We start from the raw sequence: 17,849 nt of genomic DNA, 5'->3' as shown, positions 1-17,849 counted from the left end.
GAATTGCCTGTTTATTAAAAAAATTGAGAAGTAGGTCATTAGCTTTCAAGTTTTTTATTGGATTACTGACATGTTATGGAATTTATCATCAAATGTAGAAAAAAAAAAAACCCTTACAAACCAGAAACTTGGTTTTGATTCAGACCAAAGTAGTTTGGTTCAGTTTTGTTAAAACATACAGTTGACGCATCCCCACCCAAGCAGATTCTCTTGTCTGGAAGCAGCAGTTCTTGCTCTGGTATTTTTGGGTTCTGTTCGTCTTTCCTGCTTGTCTCTTCCTGAATCCTGGTGAGCTCGGCTGCCTGTGGGATTGAGTTGTGAGGTTGTTTAGGTCTGGAGACACCAGTGTGATACTCTCTGCTCTTCTGTCAGGTAGCTCAGCATCTTGTTGTACTTTAGGTGGGAAGATTTCCCAAACTACTGGGAAATGTGTGTTATGGGCAGGCTGGGATGTGGGAATGGGTGTTAGTCTTGTCTGCAGAGGAGAGTGATTGCGACACCCATGGAGAACCTGCTGGTCCCTGTGCTCTCAGCTTCGTGTATCCTGCTGAACAGTCACAGCCCAGCCTTGTGCTACATGGAACCCCTTGGAATTGGGACAACCCGGGGTTTGTGAGCTTGGAAGAGCATATTTTGGATTATAAATGCAAATTTTATACTGACATTTTACTTAGCCTGTGATGGTGTGGACACAATCCTTCCTGTGATCGCAGGTGCTGTGTGCGTGCCCTTTGTACCTTCCAAAGAGCTTCTGTTTCACTTAACTGTGGCATCTGTTCGGCCTGGAGCATCAGGGTTCTTGCCGTGACCTGTCCTGGGCTCACAGGCTCCTCTCTGGCGTTTGAGTTCCCCTTTTGGAGTCTTCTGGCAAAGAATTATTAGAAGAACAAATTGAACAGAGCAGTGAGGTCCTGATCCCCTGGTCTCAAGGAGATGAAGTAAATCAGGAGAGGGACAGAGAATGGGGAGCAGCAAACGGTGTAACCAGGCCCAATATATAACAGCTTTTGCACAAGGGAAGTGAACGCTCTCAGGATGCCTTCATCTGTCTGGGAAAGGCAGTAAAAGGTAGAGCCATTCCCCATCTGATGGCAGAGGCCTAGAGTGTAAATGATGGCCCAGAGAGGGTGGACAGGGAGCAACTGACTGCTGCCGCTGCTTGCAGGAGAGCATTGAGTGAAACGAAAAAGGGCTCAGTTCAGAGCAAATTAAATAATTTTTCATGCAAAATGTAGTTTAACTGAGCTGCAGAACCACTTGGCACATGACATAACAGTGCTTTGAGTTAACATGAGCTGAGGAGAGAAGTGGAGCAGTTCATGAAGGAGAAAACCACCAAAAATGAGGATCTGCAGACACCATTGTGTGTTTGCACTGCTTGTCCTGGGAGAGACTTGGAGGGAGTTTGGCTTTGGACTTGCTGTACTCACACTTTTCCTTCTCAACCCCTGTCCGGAGCTGCTGAGGGCTTTCTCTGGCCGTGCCAGGTGTCAGCCCATCCCCAGCCAAACCTAAATGCCCTCACATGACAGCTGAACATCAGGTGCCTGCAGCTGTGGACAAGAAGGGAGACAAGCAGAGCAGTCCTGAGTGCTGCTGCTCCTGAGAACAGCCAGGGACTTTGGGGATGCCAGAGGTGCTGAGCCTTGGAGACACGTTGGGCAGAGAAAGCAGACTCGCACCCCACTGTGTTTCCCCTTTCCAGCCCCTCCAGGTTCCCTGTGGCTGGTGCCATGGTTGGTCCAGAGGTGTGTGAGGAGGAGGAGGAGGAGGTATGCAGTTGGTGGAACAAGAAAGCAGGTTTGATCCACCTTAGGTTTGACTCTGTGTGTCTTGAAGGTTTGTGTTCACAGTGCTTCCCTGAGCAGTGCCAAGGTGTGTTTGGTCCCAGGCATGCAGGTCACTGCAGGAAGGATGTTGCTGTTGATAGGGACAGATACGTAAGGCAGGAGTAGGAATCTGTGTAGTATGAGGTGGATATGGCGATGAAAATTGAAAATAAACTGGCCTTCCACCAGGAAGAGGGAAGGTGGGAACACTGGGTTTAGGCACACACTGCCCCTGAGGGATGGTGGTGGGCAAGATCTTTGGTTGGGTCAGGGGGATGTTTTCCAGGTGAGGAGCCCTTCATGGTAACAAGGCTTTTGTGGGAAAGAGACCCTGGGAGGAGGGTTTGTGCTTTCCATGAGGGAAGGTGGAGAAAGGGCAGTGTGCTTGTTTCACGGAACAGGGCTGCACATGCCCATTCCATGGGAGAAAGTCTAAAGGACACAGAGATGTGCTTGTGAAGATCTGTCAAAAAAGTGGGAATGAGAGAACATTTACAGCCTTGGGTAGCAAGTTTGTCTTTGAGGGCTCAAGCAGGGTTTTTAGGGAAGACTTCTCTGTGGAGGTGATTTTTGAGGTGAAAGGATTGGAGGGGTGGCTTTTGGAAAGATCCTGAAAATACCTGAGTTTATATGGTTCCTCTTCTGAGGGGTTTCTTACCCAGCACCAGCTGGGTTTTTCGGATGGGCTTTTATGTGTCCTTATTCCACCTGTTCCAGAAACATGGGGTCTCTTGCTCTTTCTGTGGCACCATTTTCCTCTGCAGAATTTCCAGAGTGCCCTTTGTGCTGCTGCTCTGCTCCAGATCTGATGGGATGCTCTGCCCACGTCCTGGGATTGCCGAGTGACACTACTGTGCTTTCCTCACTTCTCCCTTCCCAGTTGTGGAAGTGAACCTGTGTTTCTCTCCGTCTTGTAGTGCTGGGTACTCTTCTATCTGCTCTTGCTTCTTCGTCACTTGTCCCTTGTGGAAACTTGCCTGTTTTGAGCCTAAATTTCCCCTTAGGGTGGCTCTGCTTGGGCTGTTTGAAGGGATTGATTAAATCTGTGTGGGAGCATCTGCTGCCCCATTGCAGGGATTTGCTGCCAGGGTGATACCACATGATTTAATGAAAAATTATAAATTCCCTTTGATAAGTTGCCTGTGCTTTTCATGAGGATGTCTGAATTCCAGAGGTGGAAATGACTTGCTCCATGCTGACTTCTGCTATACCTATCTTGCAGAGAGTGGTAGCTACAGGGTATCGGCAGGAGCACGGTGGAGAGCAGATCCTGCATTGGGGGTGTAGGTTTTGGAAATACAGCTGGCCTAATCACTGCGTCAGAGCTGCATAACACCTAAGTCATCCAGGCCACTCCGTCAGCACTTGAGAAGCACAGGTCTCACCAGGAAGGAATGAACACAGTATCGAATTTGGAGCACTTGGAGGTGGCAGACGACAGAGCCAGTCACAGCCCAGAAGGATCCAGAGACTCTTGGTGTGCTTTTGGAGGAGTGCTTTGGTTTGGAGTATGGGGAGGCAAAAGGGAGGTTGGAGCAGAGCTGGGTGGAGCAGAGCTGGTAGGACCTGGTGTAGGAGGACAAGAGGGTGGAGCTGAGTAGGAACTGAAATCCTGAACAAGTCTGTGCAGAGGGAGGAGACCTCAGAGCTCTCGTGTGTCAGCATGGGTGTGCACAGGGACAGGCCACTGGACACCTCCTGGGGGAGTACTGGGGCTGGAGGTGTCTGAGGCTGTGGGCAGCACAGAGAGGAAACCCAAGGGCTGGCTGTGGTCCCAAGAGTTTTAGCAGTGGTGCTGAAGAGGGAAGCCCCCGGCATTTCTAATGTAGGGGCTGCAGTTCCACTGCTTTGCTTTTTCCTCACTACAGCTCTCATGACAAACTGAGCCCCGTGCAGAAAACACTCTTCCTGCTGCTCAGTGAGCTGATAACCACTTGCACTGGAAATTGTGGGAGACAGACACTGAGGAGAGGAGCCCATTTCTGTCCAGGGCAGGTCCTTCCCTGTTTGGGCTTGTTGCTGTTTGCATCATGGCAAGGCCCTTTGAAACTGGCTGGGTTTCAGCAGTTCCTCCTGTTTGGCTGCTGTGGCCTGGGGTGAGAGCATCCATGTCCTATGTCCGGAGCCAGGATCCCACTGCACCAGGGTGAAGCTCAAGGCCATGGTTGCTGCTTTCCCAAAGCAAAATGGGGCCTCACAAAGCTAATTAAGAGCAGCTTTTAATTTCCTGGCATCTGAGGGCTGTAAGGAGGATCTTGGGTTTTATTTACTTCCATGGAAGAGTAAAGCTTCTCCTTTTAATCTCTCTGTACTAATAGCCCTTCCCTGAGAAAGTCAGGGAGCCGGGAATCCTCCGTGGCTCGCTGTGTGGAGCCAGCCTTGGAGCCTGCCAAGGCTTGATGTGCAGAGGGCACCTCCTCTTGCTCTGGATGTGCTTCTTTCCATCCCAGGCTGTGTCAAAGCTACAGCTACATTTGTTTAGCAAAACCAGCCAACAAACTGGTTTCGCTTGCTGGTTGTGAGACTGGTGTGCAGAGCTGGCATGGCTCTTCATGCTTTGCAGGAGCTCAGGAAACCTGTGGGTTAATGGGACAGTTGGATGTGTTTGTCTCTCCAAAAGCCATGTGTTCTGGATTGCTGCTGCCCAGAAGTTAGAATAAGCATAGGCCATGTCCCCTGCACCCTCCCATGGTGACAGCAGAGGTGTGGGATCTATGCTGGGGGTGGCAGCAGCCAAATAAAGGCTCAGTCACGGAGAAAAAAGCAGATAAAACTCCTGGACATACAATTCTTGGATACACAAACAGGGAACAGGAGAGAGGCGCGCAGATGGATTTTATGCTTGGGGTCTCTGAATGGGAAGTGACTGTTAATATTCAGTTCCCTGAGCTCCGAGGTGTGTTCAGCTCTGTGTGGGACAGGTGTGGGTGTGCTGTCCAGCCTGGGTCTCCCCAGCAGCTTGGCTCTTGGAGGAGGTTCAGGTGCGTGGAATAGCGAAGTACAGAGGCAGCTGGGCAGCAGAGAGCTTTAGTGGTGTAAAAAGTTCATGAAAATTCAGGTGGCCGTGGTTGGAATGGCTCTGCCTCTCACCAGACCTTCCTTGGCACTGGTGTGGTACTTGTGGGGAGATCAGCGGTGGAAGCTCCTGCTCAGTCTTTCCCAGGTTGTTATAAACCTCTCTGTAGCTCTCTGTTGGGTGATTTAACACCTGCCGTGTCTGTGGGTGCATCACTGCCGGCTTGGTTGGCCCCTTTGGGGTTCCTGCTGTTGCTTGGTGATGGTTCCCTGTGTCAGTTGCCTAAGCCTTGCTGGTGCTCCCGACACTGAAGCCTGAATGTGACATTGCAGAGGCCCTGCCTGCACCTCACACGTGTCTCCAGTTCCCTTTGGCTGCTGCTGAGTATCTGCCAGGAAGGGTTAATTCATTGATGGTTGGAGGTAGAGGCAGGGCTGGGTTAACCTCTTCAGGTCTCCTCTGACCTGTTCTGTGTGTTTCCTGCATTTTGGAACGCTGTTTTGCCATCTCCCTGGCAGGAACTTGACTGAGGCAGTGGTGGGAGTGTGGTGGATGGAAAGGATGCTCTGTGCTGAGCAGGGGATGTGGCATCACAGCATCTCTGTGGGCTCCAACTCGTTGTTCCATTCCTGGTTCAGGGCATTTACTGGTCTGTGTCTGGGCTGTTCCCCTGGGAGCTGCTCCAGCACCTCCTTCCTTGTGCTCTTCCTGCTCAGAGAGGAGATGTTTGGGTCTGTGTCCTTCCACTCAGGGACACTTAATTCTTCTTCAAGACTTCTCCAGTCCCCCAGATGTGCTTTCCTGCACCCCAAGGGTACAGTCTGCCACTGAGTCCCCTACTTTGCACCAGTTACCGGTCTTGGTCTTATTGCCTTGACTCGGATTCCTGGTTTCAGGGTTAGACCTGGTTTGTTGGGTTTTTTTCGTTGTTTTATGGTGCCTCCCTGTGCTGGATAAACTTACTTATGATTTCTGCCTCAGGAAAACACAATCCGATTGGAAACAATTTCAACAGGTTATTGTATAGTACAACTTTTGGCATTGTTCCCTTTGCTAATACCTGTGGCATTACAGATCAGTCAATTACTTTTTGTAACTGCAAGTTGACCCTTTGCTGAGAAGATGGTTTAGAAGTAGATGGTGTCCTTTGGCTGAACAGGAGAAGGTGATTCCTGAGGTGCTGGTATGCCAGGGAGGGGCCTGGGTGAGAAGACCTAAACTGTAGGGCAAATCAGAAAGGGGCAGAGGTCCTTGGGTAGTACTTGTGGTGTGCTGGATTTGGCTGCTTCACCTGTACCCAGGATGCTCTCCCATGAAATATCTCCACAGGTCTCTCCATTAATGCTTTTGCAGTAGAATCACAGAATCATTGAGGTTGGAAAAGACCTTCAAGATCGAATCCTGCCTTTGACTGAACACCATTTTGTCAACTAACCATAGCACTAAATGCCATGATTATTTCATATATTCCAATACTTCAATGGAAAATGCCCCTGAATGCCCTGAGCCTGCTGCAGGGAGTTCTGGTCCTTCTGACTTGCCCCATCCCATCGCACGGACCAAGGTGGAGGCTGTAATTGTGGTCGGGGCCTCTCTCCTCAAACAGCCATAGTCTACTGCTGCCTCGTGTTGAAGATTGGTCTGAGAGCATTGATCACTTCCCAGGCCTTCGAAGCAATGGGATGCTAATTGTGGTGTCTTGATTTAATTCTGGCTCAGGATTGCCTTTCTGGGGGCCTGGGTTGGTTTGTTGTTTCACCTGGACCAGAGATTCCTTCCTGCTCCTAGTTGTGTCCTCGCTGTGTGCTGGGGGGCAGTTGCTGCCCTGGCCCCTCTGAAGGGGACAGCATTCTTCAGTCCTGCTTCAGTGCCTGAGAAGCAGCAGCTGCTGAGCCTTTGGCTCGGAGACAGCTTGCTTTGTCTGTGCTGGAATGTATTCCCAACACTTAAGTACTTTTATATATTAGCAGTGCATTCCTCAGGGCCTGATACGGGGTTAAATAGTCGGAAATCCGTTGGTCTGCGTGGGGAGGGCTGTGGGGAGGGCTGTGTCCGGCTGGCAGGAGCAGTCTGCTGGCCACTGGTCTCCTCCTGGCTCCAGTGTGTGTGGGAGCATGTGGGGCCAGTCCTGTTCGCTGCCCTCAGCGCCCCTGCCCCGCCTCGCTGGGCCCCTTCGTGCCTCTCCTCCTGTGGGCAGGCAAGGAGTGTCCCCTCTCCCCGTGCTCTCTGCTCTGGGTCTGACTGCAGACCTGGGTGTGGCTGGCATGTCAGCGGTGTCTCTTGTCTGAATTGCCTCCTCTCAGGTGTCGGTGACCATGTGCTTGTGGCCAGAGAAGTTCACTAGCCTGGAGCTAGTTCAGGATCTGGCAAATACTGTGAGGAGTGGAGAAGGAAACACTTCTGGAGTGGGAGACAGCTGGGAAGATCCGGTGCTGGGGGGACAGGCGGTCTGTATCCACTGCCTGAGGTGTTGTCCCACACCTGCTGAGGTGGGTCAGACCAAGTCCCCGGGTGACTGGCACCTGGATGGTGATTGTGGTGCCCTCCCTCTGGCATCAGGGTTGCCCCTGGGGCTCGGTAGCAGCCGCTCTGCTAGAGCTCCAAACTGATATTCCCACCTCTCAGCAGCGTGATTGCTTGTTTGACCTCTGCTCGTGTTAACTCAGTTATCCTGATCAGATTTTGGTGATTATTCTTGAATTAAGCTATTCTGGGAATAACCATTGCTTTCCTGGTTTCTCTCTGTCGGGAAAGGTGTCTCTTGAGTTTGCTGCCCTGGTGCTGCCTAGAGGAATTGGGCTCTGCTGGAAGTGGACTGAGTCCTGCTCTGCTGAGGGAGCTGTGCAGCCTCTGGAGCTGGCGTCCTGCCTGTGCTGCCCAGCCGTGGGATACAGGTCTTTCTAGTTCTGTGGCCTCACCTGTGCCATGCTGGCTTTGAGCACAGTGACTTGGAAGTGCTGGGTTTAACCTTAGAGCTGATCAGTTCCTGGATGTTTTGCTTTGCAGTTGCTGCTTCCAGCTCCTCCTGACTCTATCCCAGGCTGGCTTTCCCCAGAGACAATGCCACTGGCACAGGTGTCACAGATCTCTCAGCACATGTGTGAGAGGAGGGGCCCCAGGTTCCTTCACACTTCACCTGCCTGTAGGTCTGAGACAGGCAAGGCAGACACGTGTGCTCGCATGTCCCAGTGCCCAGCTGTGGAGCACGCAACAGTCTCTGTTTCCTCCAGGGGCAGGTCTTAAGATGTCAAGCCGCTCTTTAACCAGGAAAATGAGAATGAAACACAAGGCTCAAATACATGAGCTGGTTTTGCTGTCGGCATTTGGGGAGCTGCTGTGTTGCACTGACAGATGGACAGATGGATGGACAGACACCTCCGACCTGCAGTGCAGGATCCCATGCATTCATCCTGCCTGGTGACAAACACAGAACTTAACTAGGAGCCCAGCCCATGGTGGCATGGGAACCAGGCCCTGTTGCTTGTGAATCACAAGGATAATTGTAATTATTTTCCTGCTGCACAGTCTGATCCTGCCTTTAATTAAACATGTGCTGTCCTGCTGGAGTCGGGGACTGTTCCAGCAGGGCTGGACAGTTGGACTTGAAATTCTCTGAAGAGAAATGAGAGGTGAGGAGGCTGAGGAGGACTTTAGCATGGGCGTTTCCATGGTTGGAAGGGTTGGCAAAACCTCTGCTCTGGAGCAGAGCTCGTGTTGGAGGAGTTGTCACACAGCAGGCACTGCTGGGGTGCTTGGTTCATAGAGAAAATCACTTGCTACCAACACTGCTGGCTCAGGGCTAGTGTCTTGAGGCAGCCTGGGTTGTCACACATTGTTTTTGAGGAAGAGGAGGTGTCCAAGCCCTGCTATTTGGGCAACAAAGCTGGGAACGCTGTGGTGGTTTTGGCTGCAGAAGCAAGAAGTCTCTGTCCTATTCCAGAGTAAAGATTGTGTTTGCGATGTAGACCCCATTCCTGATCTCCAGCTATAGAAATTGTCACTGCCTGGTTTCAGAGCTATTGGCCTGAGTGTCAGGTGGTTGTGACTCTGTGGTTAAGCTGGTGCCTGACTCCTCTTCCCCTGACATGTGTCCTGCTCCCCTCCAGTAGCACTGCTGTTTCTCACCTGGAGAGATTCTGAGGTGTTGCACTGAAACCTGCCTAAAGCCTGCTTGGCTGAGGGAAAGAATGTCTCCAGGGCCTGTGGTGGCATTGGGCAGCCACCCCCTTCTTGCCTGCTGTCGGCAGGAGGGGTCCTGGGGCCAAGGCAGCTCCACGAGCTGTCTGTGCTGAGGACAGCATGGCTTCCTTTCCATGGAAACTGGTAGAGGAGCCCAGGTGTCTGTCTGTCTTCCTCTCTCCCTCTAACACATGGAGATGGCTCTCCTCCAGGTGCAGGTGGGAACATAGGGGCTGGCCCTCCAGACAGAGCACAAGGTGATTCTGGGGAACAAGGGCCCCCATGTCCTTGTTCCCTTCCCCTGGCATTATGAAATTAGGCACCAGGTGAAGGGGAGAGCTGGAAGCTTGGGTAGGCCAGAAACCCTTTTTTTATAGCCTCAGGAAAACAAAGGTTTGGAAAAAAGTCATGATGCTGACCTGGGAGGGGGATCAGTCTGCATCCAGACACTGTTGGTGTTTTCCAGGTCCCAGGCTCAGCGCGCAAACGCTTTCTCTCTTTCCTTGGCAGTGAAGATGCATCTCCTGCAGGTGGGACAGGAGCTGTAGCACACAGGGGTTTGGGTTGCCATTGTGTGCACAGTGGGTGGGCATAGGGCTCCGTGGTTGCTGCAGGTTGCAGACACAGCAGTCTGTGTGGGAGGCTCGGTGGGTCTGGTGGATCTGTGTCCCTGACCCTGCCATGCACCATCAGTCTGCATGGGTTGTTCCAGGACTGCAACCCATTCACTCCTCCTGCCTGAGCAGCGGGACCAGCTCCACCAGCCCACTGTACCAGCCTGGGGGTGGCTGTGGTGACCCTGAGCCAGGCTGCCTCTCTGTCCCTAATCCTGGCTTTCCGGGCCTGCCCTTGGGATTTTGCCATTTCTGGGAAACAGCATAACTGAGTGGTGGCTCAGAGGGTTTGTCCTGAGCCTTTTATCCATTGTCCTTTCTCCTTTTTTTCATTTTCCACCTCTTGGTCTGACTAAGTGAGCAGGGGCGGACCAAGGCTCTGCCAAGCATCACGCTGCAGCAGGAGGGAGACATGTGGGTGGTGTCTGAATTCCTAGCATCACTGGACACTGTGGTTCTCTTAGGTAACCTAAGAGCTCCAGCAACCCTTTGTTCATGTCCTGGGGCTCTGCTGCAGCCTCAGCACTATTGCTGGGAGCTTCATGAACATGAACACAGACATGTCACATCAGCTGGAGAAACACAACTTGAAGGCTTGGTCATGGCAGAGGGGATGGAACTTGCTCCAGGTGGTTCCTTAAAGACAGAGGATAGGCTTAGAAGGCCCTGTGAGATTCTGCTGTGTAGATGTGTCACATGTGACTGCTGTGTATATGCATATGTGTGACTGCTGTGTATGTACGTCACATGACATTGCTGTGTATGCACATACTGCCCTGGGTGATGTGCTATAGCTGACCTTTCTCTGGGCAGAGCTTGGACTACCTGGCCTTAACAGGTCCCTTCCAATCTCAACCCTCCGTGGGTCTGCTGGACCCGTGTCTGTGGTACAGATTGCCTTTTGGAGGGAGCTGCTGTACTTGGCAGTCTGTGTCCTTCGTCCTCCTGTGCCTTTGAAGCTGTCGGCTCTCTGGAACATCCCCTGCTTTCTGGGCATGCCTGGCAGCTCTGTGCTGGTGTCTGCAGGGCCTGGGATGCCTGCGTGGTGCTACTGCAGGCTGTGTGAGGACAGATGTGGTTCTCCCAGGCAGGGCAGGAGGCGGCTGGTGCAGCCAGGTTTGGAGCAGGACAGTTGTTTCCCCATGCAGTGAGTGAGGAAGGGGTGCAGGGGTCCTGTTGTCCCTGCTCAGAAGTGGGTCATCTCTTTCTACTAATGTTGGCCAATGCCTCCTCCAGTGCCACCCATTCATGCTGCTGGTGACCCATCAGGACACACTGGGGTGAGGGCAGAAGCTCATTCCTGATTTAGGTGGGCATCTCCTTCCTTCTGGGAGCGCTCCGCTTTCCTGTGGACCTGGAGCTGTGCCCTGACCTGGCTGAAGCACAGGCACACCTCCTAATTCCTGAGCTTCCCAGGGTCAGGGACTTTGATGCTTGTGTCTCTTGCTGGCTGAAAAGCTCTGCCAGTGGGTGTTGGGCATCCCTGTGTTATCAGGGAGAATCGTGTCTGGGATCAGCAATCAGTGCCTGAGGCTCTGGGCTGCCCCACTGCCCAGGTGTTCCAGCTCCTCAGCAGGAGCCAAAGGTGAATCTGCCAGTGGAGCCTGTGTTTGCTGCTACCGGTGTGTCTTGTTTCCATAAACCGGCTGAGCCTGTTACTGTGTCTCTGGGTAACCTCAAATCCAGCCACAGTGTGCCGTGTGGGAATGTTCTTGGGCAGGCCTGACCTCACCACCGCGGGTGAGCGCGGTATGGCCGGGATGGCTCTGCTTGGCTGCTCCAGGGTCTTGCTTGGAAGGGGACATTTTGGGGATAGTTTTGACTGTCCCAGTGTGATCCTGCTGTGACCACTGGGTATTTTTCTTTCATAAACTGACACCAAATGCAGCCTCTGAATCAAGAGGCTCACTAATAATTGCACGGGACTTACATCCTTTCTCATTCCTGCATAGATCAGCCAGTTGGAATGAGTCCAGAGGAGGCCACAGAGATGATTAGAGGGCTGGAGCACCTCTCCAGTGATGAAAGGCTGAGTGACTTGGGATTGTTCAGCTGGGAGAAGGGAAGGCTCTGGGGAGACCTCATTGCAGGCTTTCAGTACCTACAGGGGGTCCAGGAAAGCTGGAGAGGGACTTGGACAAAGGCTTGAAGGGGGACAGGACAAGGGGGAATGGCTTCCCACTGCCAGAGGGCAGGACTAGATGGGATATTGGGAAGGAATCCTTCCCTGTGAGGGTGGGGAGGCCCTGGCACCAGTTGCCCAGAGAAGCAGTCAATGCCTCATCCCCGGAAGTGTTCCAGGCCAGGTTGGACAGGGCTTGGAGCAACCAAGTCTAGTGGAAGTTGTCCCTGCCCATGGCAGGAAGTGGGACTGGGTGGTCTTAAAGGTCCCTTTCTACCCAAACCTTTCTATGGTTTGGCATCCCAAAAATGCCATCACATAACTTCCAGTCAAAACAGGGTTCAGCAGTGAAAACCCAGTGTCAAATGTCTCCATTCTCCTGTTAAAGGAAAAAAAAAGCCACTCTGACAAGGACAGTATGCAGAAAGGAAGAGACAGGTTTGTAGAGGGAAGCAGTGTGACTTCTGGACCTGTAGTGATTGTGGGGTGTCACTGGGCAGGGTTTGGCTCATGAAGGGCTCCCCAAATTCTGCTGGTTCCCTTTCATGGGTGATACTGGCCACACTCAGTATTTGACTGGCAGCAGCAACAGGGGATGTTTGAGGGGTTTTATTTGTACCTGCAGAGGCCTGTGAACCACTGGAGCCATGTGGCTCCCCTGTGAGGCTAGTTATTTGGTGGACCCAGGGGCTCAGAGGAGTTTTGGGCCATCTCCCATGATTGAAGGTTTGACCAGACAAAGGCCTGGGCAACCTGCTCTGGCCTCATCCTGATCCTGTCTTGAGCAGGAGGTTGGACTGGCGATCTCCCAAGTACCTTCCAACACAAATTATTTCAGGGGTCTGTGATGAAGGTGATATACAAAGGATTGGAAGGATATTTTATCAGATTATATTTCAGTCCCTTTTAACTGGAAAATCCGCGGGTCTAGGTTGCCTTTTTTCATTTTTTTTTAAAGATTGAAGTAACTGAATTTTGTTTCAGAACTTAGCAAAAACCCTTGAATGTGTTTGTCTGCATTTGGTTCTCAGTGGGCTGCTGAGGGAGGATGTTACATCTGAAAACCTACTTCAGAGCCTGGATTTCACAGCTTTCTGCCTTTTTTTGCATTGTTGTCATTTTGTGGAGCATTTCTTATCTTTTGGCATATGGTTTTTTACAAACTCTTTATACCTGTCCCTAATTAATGACTAATGTATTTCCAGTTGGTTGCACTGTGCTCTGGGTTAGAGTTTATGCCCCTGAATTTTAATTGTAGGACAGTTTTGTAGCTGTTTTCTGCCTTATCTACCCTGTGAATACTCCCATACTTCAACAGTGAATATCTTTGTAACGCACCCTGATTTGCAAAGGCTTTTACCCCGAGTTACACTCAGCTACTATTACATCAGTACCCCTGATCTTGAGCTTTTTTTTGTTCATGATAACTTCCATCACACTCAGAGCTGCTGGATTCCTATGTGCTGGAATCTTCCTGAGCTGATTCTGGATTCCTATGTGCTGGAAAATTTCTGTGCTGGTCCATGTGGGCTTTGGGCTTCTGGGCTGCCAGGAAACAGGGAGAGATTGGGCTTACCTTTTTTTCTTCTTCAAACTTCTATTTTTAATCTACTCTGAGTCCAGTTTGGACACTGAAGGATCTAGGTCAGGCAGATTTGGTGGTATTTTATTTTATAAATCAGAAAACGCTGAATTTGGGGGAGTTTCTCTTTACTGGAGATGTTCAGTGCAGTGCTTGGTCCAGGGGTTTGCTTTGTCAGCTCTGGGAATTGGGGTGAACTTTGATTAGCAAGAGGGATAATTACCAGTCTCCAGAGACGCCTACTCAAGGTTTCCCTCTTAGTTCTAGTAACAATTTTTAAATTAATTTGTTCTCATTTTCAAGCATCACAAGTGAATCTCCTGTGCAGCCTTTGCTTTGGGCTGAGCTGAAGTCCTCAGCTCACAGAATACTGAGCTGGAAATGACATGGAAATTCATGTCAGAGACAGCGTTTGCAGCTCTTGGTCGCATCCTCTTGCCATCTTTTTTTGGTAAATGTAAAACCTGAATTTGAGCATGAAAACACTGTAATTCTCACATTTGTTTTTTCTGGCTACCACTGATGGCTGTTGGCTGGTTTTATTTATTGTCGCACGTAAATATTTTATTCAGGTCCAGTGTAACTGATTCTGCCAAGTGGGACGTAGCACTTGTGTCCATCCTCCTGCAGTTCTGCACGTGGGCTGTGCCCTGCTCTGGCAGTGCTAGGGGGTTTAGAAACCTTTCTATTTTCTTTTTAAGAAAAAAGAGGAAGCTGGGGGCTGCTGCGCCACATACAGCCTGGGTTTATTCCCATTTACTCCAAATGTTATTTACAAGTGTGAATATGTATTCGGAGGCTACCTGAACCCTGAGGCAGAAGTGCTGCAGACTGGACTGTGGATGTTCAGTCCCTGTGGTTATTTTCCAGTGTGCAGACTCTGGCAGGTCAGCACGATGTCTTGCCTGGAATTTCCTTGCATTCTAAAATTAGGAGAAGGCTCTAGGAAACAATAGCAAATCAAGTCTCTAAACTCCTGCTCCCCTGAACCTTTGTTGTTATTTAGACTTTCACCCACTTCCTTTTCACTGAGCTGGTCTGCATTAGATAAACAGAGTTAAACAGAGCCAGTGATGGTCAGTGGTGAGAGGAGTTTTTTAAAATTTATTTATTCATTATACAATTATTATGGTCCTTTGGGACATCAGAAGTGTGAATTTCCTATCAGTGCTGTTCATCCCTGCTCACTTCCCCTGTGCAGAGTGCTGTGGGAACCAGACAGCGCCAGGGCAGCAGGGGCTGTGCTGTGGTGTGGTGTACCTCAGACACACACTTGTGCCCAGCAGTGTGTCCTGACTGGGACCTGGAAACTGCAGTGGTTTGGATCTGTGCAGAAACTCTTCCAGTTACACTACCAGACCTCATGGTTGTCACGGCGGGAGCGGGGAGCAGCTCATGTGTGATCTGTGCACCTTCTCAAGGTTATGTTTGCTCCACCTTTTCATCCACTCCCCTCCCTTGCCTGCTCTGTGCTCTCATTTTCGGCAGTGGGGTCCTGAAGGTGGCCCACACCTGAAGGTGCCCTGCAGGTGTTCCTGGGGAGGTCTGTCCCAGCAGCTCTTGTGCAGGTGGACACCTGGAAAGGCAGCTGAGGAGGGAGGTTCAGAGCTTGCTCTGGTTTGATCCCTCTCAGTGTGCGCTGCATGAGTAGCCCCGACTTTGGCCGTGTTTGGCGACCTATGAATGATCCCAGGATTGCCTCTCCTGTGCTGCTGTGACCCCCTCCCTGCCTCTGCCTTGGACAAACACAGGGTGATGTAATTTAGAAATGGCCTCTGCATGTCACTGCAGAGACCTGAGTTTGTTCTCGGTCACTTCTGAATATTTTCTGCAGTGGCCCTGCATTGTTGTTTGTTACTCCCAGTACTCCGAAACAATCCAGGAAATGCAGCAAACACCCCAGCCCTGGTTCCCATCCTGTCCAGGATCTGACCTCTGGCAGTGGTTAGAATCAGCTGCAGTATTTGGTCAGTTGATAATTACAGTACGTTGTGTTTAGGAAACTTGCTGGGGCTGGTGGTATCTTGCAGGAGTGATTGATGGATCCTGGAATTTGCCATTTGCAGCTGATGGACTTTTGGGAGCCCCAAGGGGTGTGTGAAAAAGCTGAGTGTTGTGAGGGCCTTTCCAGTCACCATTCCTATGGCTATGGTGTTTCTAGAAAAGAATTTTCGTGCCTTCTCTAGTTCTGTGTTACTTGGGGCTGTGCTGACAGCTCACCTGCGCCTTTTCCACCCAGCACAAGGGGCACAAATGCTGTCCCTGATGGTGTGGGGACCTGCCACTGATGTCCTGACCAAGCATCCTGTACAGCAGATGTGTGCAAAACAGGGGCAGCACTTTGGACTGGGAATCTCCTTGTGTTTCTCCACTGCTGGCTCTTCTGGAGCTGACTCACAAACTCAAGTGTCTGCTGTGAGCAGAGTGACTTCCCCATGGTGCTGGAGCTCAGAGCCTGAGCTGAACTGTTGCTGTAGGAAACAAGGAGTGTTTAGTTTGTATCCTACACAGGAGGGAGGATAGCAGTGGGGTAACATGCTAAATGAATGATCAAGCTAAACTCATTTATACCTTTTTTCTTCCACCCTCGTCCCTTCGTGGGGATTCTGATTCCTACAGTGACTGCCCCATGAGGGCCTGGCTGGGGTGGGGGTGGTGGGAACATGCAGGTGTCTCGGGGTGGGCGCTCAGGCTTCTCCTGAGGTGAGGAGATTGGTTTCCCCCAGACTTCTGCTGACCCAGTTGTGTTGCTTCTGTCACAGCCTTTTTTCCGGCTTCTGAACCTGCGCAAGCTGGGCCTGAGTGACAATGAGATCCAGAGGCTTCCCCCTGAGGTGGCCAACTTCATGCAGCTGGTGGAGCTGGACATCTCCCGCAATGGTAAGGCTGGAGCTGGGCAGGAGCAGGTGCCCAGGCCCTGCAGTACTCCCTGTGCCCTCATGCTCGGGAGAAGCAGGGCCTTTCCTCACCCTTTGGAGCAATCCCTCAGAGGTCCTGAGCTGTGACAGTGGGGTTGTCTTACCATGTCTCAAGCTGTCACCACTACCTGCTGTCCCATTTTCTCAAGCCTCTTTTGTTCTTTCACCTATTTTTTCCAGACATTCCAGAAATTCCTGAAAGCATCAAATTCTGCAAATCCCTGGAAATTGCAGACTTCAGTGGGAATCCTCTCTCCAGGTAGGAAGGCATATGCAATCCATTAGTCCAACTGAGAAGGAGAACTGAAGTTGTACATTCTCCCTGGCTTTGTCTGACCTTCATCTTATAATTGTCTCCCTGTGAAGCCAAGGCCTGGGATCACCCTGCCTCTTCCAAAGCTGCAGTTGTCTGCTCTCCTGGCAGGTGGACCACTTGGCGTCAGGAGGAGCTGGTGTATGCTCCATCCTCAGAGCCTGTGGCTGGGAATGATGAGCATTTAGTTGTACTGGTGTCAACAGTGACAACTTCTGTCCTCTTGCAATGAGTTTGTTGCTCCCTTTGCACTGGTCACAAACCAGAGTGGATGTGCGCTTGTGCTGCAGAAAAGAAAAAGCCTGCATGCCATCCTCTGTCCCCCAGAGCCTCTTTTGGGCCCCACTTAGCTCTTTTTGCCGCCTCTCAGCCTCTTTTCCACCTCTGTCTTATTCAGAACTGAGGACAACCATCCTTTGAACCCTGTGTTTGGTTGTTTCCTCCTTACCTCAGTGCCCCAAGCTGTGCCAAAGTAGGAATGTCTGACTTGTCTTTCAGTACTCTGGAGCTTTTAATACATAATATTGGAGTTCAGTGTGGCTCCCCTGCCTTGGTGAGCCATGTTTTCAGGCACTGTTGTCTTGCTGCCGGGTCCCTGCAGGTGCCAGTCTGGCCCCAGGTGTCCCCTTCCCTTTTTGCTCAGGGCAGGTGCTGTCCAGGTTTTAGGCACATTTATTTCTGCTCTCTCTCCTGGTCCTGGGCACTGCTGGAGTGGGACAAGCTTCTCTGTCGGTGACAATCCCTGTACCACAGGAGTGACCAGCACTTCTGCACTGGGCGTTATTTGTCAGAGTCTTTTTCTGGCTCAGGGTTGAGATGAGTTGGTGGGGGGGGTGCTCTACGAGCTGCCTGTGGAAGCAAAGGAATTTCCTCTTCCACGGTTTTTCCCTATTCTGTCACACCTTGGATCTGTTGTGATGGTGCTTGGTCCTGGGGAATGCTGCAGTTTCATCTGCAGAGGTATCCTTTGTTTGGCACTTGGAATGCTTGGGAGCCCTCCCTTCTTCCAAGTGTAAGTGATCCCATGGCATGGTTTAGTCTGGGATTTATGCTCAGGTACTGCAGAGCTGAGTTTGCAAACCTGGACAGGTAATGTCTGGTGCAAGGGGGTTTTGTGGTCTTAAAAATGGAACTTGTCCTGGATCAGCAGCCAGGGTTGGTGATGATTCCTGTTCTCCTTTCCATATGTTGATGTCAATTGGGATAAGACTGGTTTTGGCGGGATGTAAGTGTTTTGAGGGATTCTGTGCTTTGTGCACAGGATTAATGGAGTTTT

The 17,849-nt window shown here is 51.1% G+C and overlaps 1 protein-coding gene across 14 annotated transcripts in view; it reads left to right on the top strand.

The window, feature by feature from the left end:
• Positions 1–17,849, top strand: part of SCRIB (scribble planar cell polarity protein) — a 97,446-nt gene that overhangs the window by 1,791 nt on the left and 77,806 nt on the right. For all 14 annotated transcript variants that reach the window (XM_069005656.1, XM_069005652.1, XM_069005651.1 and 11 more), the window contains exons 2-3: positions 16,105–16,222; positions 16,441–16,519. In XM_069005656.1, coding sequence (XP_068861757.1) covers positions 16,105–16,222; positions 16,441–16,519 — 197 coding nt within the window. The remainder of the gene's footprint in view (positions 1–16,104; positions 16,223–16,440; positions 16,520–17,849) is intronic.

The sequence above is a fragment of the Aphelocoma coerulescens genome, chromosome 2, assembly GCF_041296385.1.
Source record: "Aphelocoma coerulescens isolate FSJ_1873_10779 chromosome 2, UR_Acoe_1.0, whole genome shotgun sequence".
Classification (NCBI taxonomy): Eukaryota; Metazoa; Chordata; class Aves; order Passeriformes; family Corvidae; genus Aphelocoma; species Aphelocoma coerulescens.
Note: the sequence above shows the minus strand (reverse complement) of the source record. Positions and strands in the feature narration are given on the sequence as shown.